Here is a 4,062-nt window from a genome sequence, read left to right on the forward strand (position 1 = left end):
CTCTCAATGATTTAACCCAATTGGTTAAATAATTATATATAACTAGAAATATTCTACCATTTTTTTTATATAGTATATATTTTTTGAACATCTATTTATTTTTATGGAAATTGGAGATATTATATGAGCAAAATTTGCATCCTTAAGATGTAACAAAATTACATAAAAATTTGTAGACACCAAAATACTTAGTTTGAGTGGTTTTTCTAAAAATTCTTTAAAAAGAATATATATATTTCAACAAAAACTAGCTTCCTAGGCCCAACAAAGGATATTTAATTTGAGATTATTTTATTATTGTTATTTTCTTTTTGTAAGCTAAGTTAAATTTTTTGTAAGATGGGCTAAATTTAAAAGGCATGGGATGAGTCTTACTTATGGCTACGAGTGTGTCATTGGAAACCAAAGGAGTAGCATAGGAATGTGGCTTGGACTAGATAATAAGTCCAAATTTGATAACATGGTTATACAAATGGTTACCAGTGTGTCATTGGAAACTAAAGGAGTAGAATAGGAATGTGGCTTGGACTAGATAATAAGTTAAAATTTGATAACATAGTTATACAAATGGCTACGAATGTGTTATTGGAAACTAAAGGAGTAGAATAGGAATGTGGCTTGGACTAGCTAATAAGTCCAAATCTGATAAGATAGTTATACAAATTGGAATGTGGCTTTGGACTAGATAATAAGTCCAAATTTTATAGCATAGTTAAACAAATTAAAAATTAGGATAGAGAATAAGACATCCAAAGGCTAATGAGTCTACTACTATTATGTGTACCATGTTAATTATTGATCTAAAAGCAAAAAATGGAAAATAAAATCATGAACCTTCAGATGGGGGAGTCCACCTAGATAGGATTAGGGTAGAATGTATCTTCTCCCAAATTGGAGAACTCCAAATAAATCATTTTATTCATTGTTAGTGAGAATTGAATGTTCATTTTCATAAGCTAGAGTTGCAATTCGTATAAGTGTGGGAAAATCTTTGGTTGTGTTTCACACCCCTCCACTAACACCTTGCTCATTATTATTTTGATTTGTCAGTATATATCAATAATTTGGAGGTACAAGTACACATAGTACTAGTATTACCAATCTCTAAAGCCTAATGTTGAATTTCACATTTCATATATATTTCTAAAATGAAATGATGTTCACCTTAAACTCCCTATTGAACAATGTGAATTTCATGTCAAATGGCTTGGAAAGTATTCTCCCAAAAGGAGGCTTCAAACCTTTTCACACTTAAAGTGAGCTTTCATAAATCTCGGGGTGCCTTTAAATAGCATACCGTTGATCCTTCCAAGCAATGTGTCTCTTACAAAGTGTGTTCCATATGGAATTTCATACTTTTACTGCTATTCTGTCTCTCCGTCTGCCCGTAACATCTGTCACAGCAGCAATTGTTGGTTTATTTTTCTGTTTGGTCTTCATATGGCTATTGCAGGAGAGAAGAATTAGGGCGAGATTGCCTCCAGGACCGTTTCCATGGCCGATCATCGGAAATCTCCACCAACTGATACTGCCTGCTCACCGTTCTCTTAAAGGCCTTGCTGACAAATATGGCCCCATTTTCTCTCTGCGTTTAGGTTCTGTCCCTACTATCGTCGTTTCTTCTTCTGACATGGCCAAACTCTTTCTTTCAACCCATGACGTGGTGTTTTCCAGCCGGCCTCTAACATCCTCCGGGAAATATATATTTTTCAACTATCAGGATGTGATCTTCGCTCAGTATGGAGATCACTGGAGGGAAATGAGAAAAATATGCGTATCAGAACTCCTGAATGCCAAAAGAATCGAGTCCTTCAGGCCCGTGCGAGAGGAAGAGGTGTCTGCGGTGATCCGTTCAATCTGGAAGGAGAGTGAGAGCGGAATAAAAGGCGTGGATGTGAGCAAGGCCATCGCTACTCTCAACTCCGACATAATTTGGCGGGTGCTGGCCGGGAGGAAATTTAGTGACGATGATTTGGGTGGCGATTTCGAAAGTTTTAAGGATTTAATAGTAGAGCTGATATCTACAGTAGGAGCTTTTAACATCGGAGACTTTATTCCTGGTCTGGATTGGCTTGATCTGCAAGGTATCAAAGGGCGCATGAAGAAGATGCATAACGCATTCAATGCATTTGCAGAGCAAATATTAGACGACCACGTTGCTCATAAGATGGCGTCGTCGACCTCGAATCAGCAGAAAGAGGAAGCGGCCTATGTAAAAGATTTCGTCGATGTGTTGCTCGAGAAAGCTGAGGCCGACTCCAAAATGACGCGGGAAACTGTGAAGGCTGTCGTGCTTGTATATATGTCTCGGCCATTCTATCCTCATTTATGATCCTTGAATCTTTCAATATTTTGCATTGATTAAATTCGTATTTGTGCAGGACATGGTGGCAGCTGGTTTGGAGACGACATCGACTACGTTAGAATGGGCAATGAGTGAGCTGCTCAGACATCCCCATGTGATGAAGAGTTTGCAAGAAGAAATCGAATGTGTGGTTGGTAAAGATCGAAAAGTGAATGAATCTGATGTAGCAAGCATGAAATACCTCCATTGCGTGGTGAAAGAGACGCTCAGATTATACCCAGCTGCGGTGATAGCGATTCCTCATGAATCTGTAGAGGCTGTGACAGTCGGAGGATACCATATCCCTAAGAAAACAATGTTGATTGTGAATGTGTGGGCTATAGGAAGGGATCCCAATGTGTGGGGGGCAGATGCTTGCGAATACAAGCCGGAGAGATTCATGAAGGATGAACATGTCAATTCAGCAGATCAATCAGACTTCAGTATGATTCCGTTTAGTGCAGGAAGGAGAGGATGCCCAGGGGCACTCATGGCTATTCCAACCATTGAAATTGTATTGGCTCAGCTGCTGCACATTTTTAACTGGAGAGTTGAAGGTGATCCCTCCCAGCTCGATATGACGGAAGTGCGTGGGTCCTCGATTCCAAGGCAAGTTCCGCTGATTGCTTATCCAACATTGAGGGTAAGCTTTCCACTCTAGAACAGTTGTTCTATGAAGCCGAGGAGTGACAAGGCTGCACCCTGCCGCTTTCTTACTTTCGCAACCACTGCTTTCTTTACATGTTCTAATTTGTACCGTGTGTCAAATTTCTAAAGGTATTACTCATAAGCTTCTAGTGTAAAAAGATACCAGTGATAAGAAAGCAAGTCTTATAATCAACTCCGTCTTTTGGGATTCTGTTACATATCATGTAGACAGAACAGTAACTTAATCAGTATCAGCCTATTTTCATTGTAACAGCTTTGAGTTCTCTATTGTCCAAATATTAATCAGTATCAGCCTATTTTCATTGTAACAGCTTTGAGTTCTTTATTGTAATGATTTTGTGGAATCAATCTATCATCATTAATCTAAATAATTATGGGCGTTGTTTAACTAATATAATTTTTGGCAGTTGTTTATAACGCGACTTTTTGAAAGCTTTTTTGGTGGGTTTTTCCGGTCGAAATCCGGCAGGAATTTATTGGAATCGCAAGTTTGATAGCTAGTTTCTGCACAATGAAAGCGTCCCAGGGGTTTTTCAGGGTGCTGAATCCAAATATGCAGTTAACAAACCATTTTAACTGCAACAAATCATGTAATGATTTTATGAAATCAATCTATTATTAATCTAAGTAATTATGACACTTGTCTAATTAATATAAATGTTAGGGATATTGTAATTTTTTATGGTTTAGAATGTAATATATAAATAAATTCAAAATTTTATAAGCTAAATATATAATTCCTAAAATTATAAAAAAAAACATATTTTTTTCTAAATAAATAAATTAATTAAAAAACATTATTTCCAAATTGAATTAAGTGAAAAAGTTGTGCTCACTTATAAAATACTATTACTTCTCTCGTCTCTGATCTTGGGTTGACAATGTTCTTAACGTTCTCACCGTGGGTTGACAATGCTTCTCACCTTTTCACCATCTAGGGTGAAGCTGGAACATTCTCATGTTTTCTGTTTCGAATCTAATAACTTTGTAAATTCAGCGGATTCCTTACAAATTCACCAGATTCCCTCAGGTTCGTTGTCTGTTGATTC

The 4,062-nt window shown here is 37.2% G+C and overlaps 1 protein-coding gene across 2 annotated transcripts; it reads left to right on the forward strand.

The window, feature by feature from the left end:
- Positions 1 to 1,340: 1,340 nt before the first annotated feature.
- On the forward strand, positions 1,341 to 3,280 carry LOC149169862 (cytochrome P450 750A1-like). 2 transcript variants are annotated; one of them, XM_089427186.1, is made up of 3 exons: positions 1,561 to 2,296; positions 2,382 to 2,499; positions 2,533 to 3,280. In XM_089427186.1, the coding sequence occupies exons 1-3, from the start codon at positions 1,631 to 1,633 to the stop codon at positions 3,003 to 3,005; spliced, it is 1,257 nt and encodes a 418-aa protein (XP_089283312.1). In that variant the 5' UTR covers positions 1,561 to 1,630; the 3' UTR covers positions 3,006 to 3,280. The 2 variants fall into 2 exon arrangements, with proteins under 2 accessions (XP_089283311.1, XP_089283312.1); XM_089427185.1 differs by having other exon boundaries at positions 1,341 to 2,296; positions 2,382 to 3,280.
- Positions 3,281 to 4,062: the final 782 nt, after the last annotated feature.

Source organism: Pinus tabuliformis, chromosome 4_2 (assembly GCF_031772625.1).
Source record: "Pinus tabuliformis cultivar Carrire ecotype Pingquan chromosome 4_2, CPIR1, whole genome shotgun sequence".
Taxonomy (NCBI): Eukaryota; Viridiplantae; Streptophyta; class Pinopsida; order Pinales; family Pinaceae; genus Pinus; species Pinus tabuliformis.

Bases quoted from the DNA above. Each gene is read 5' to 3' on its own strand.
- LOC149169862 (XM_089427185.1), top strand. From the start codon at position 1,343: ATGGAATTTCATACTTTTACTGCTATTCTGTCTCTCCGTCTGCCCGTA. The intron at 2,297-2,381 runs GTATATATGTCT...GTATTTGTGCAG, and splicing joins CTGTGAAGGCTGTCGTGCTT to GACATGGTGGCAGCTGGTTT.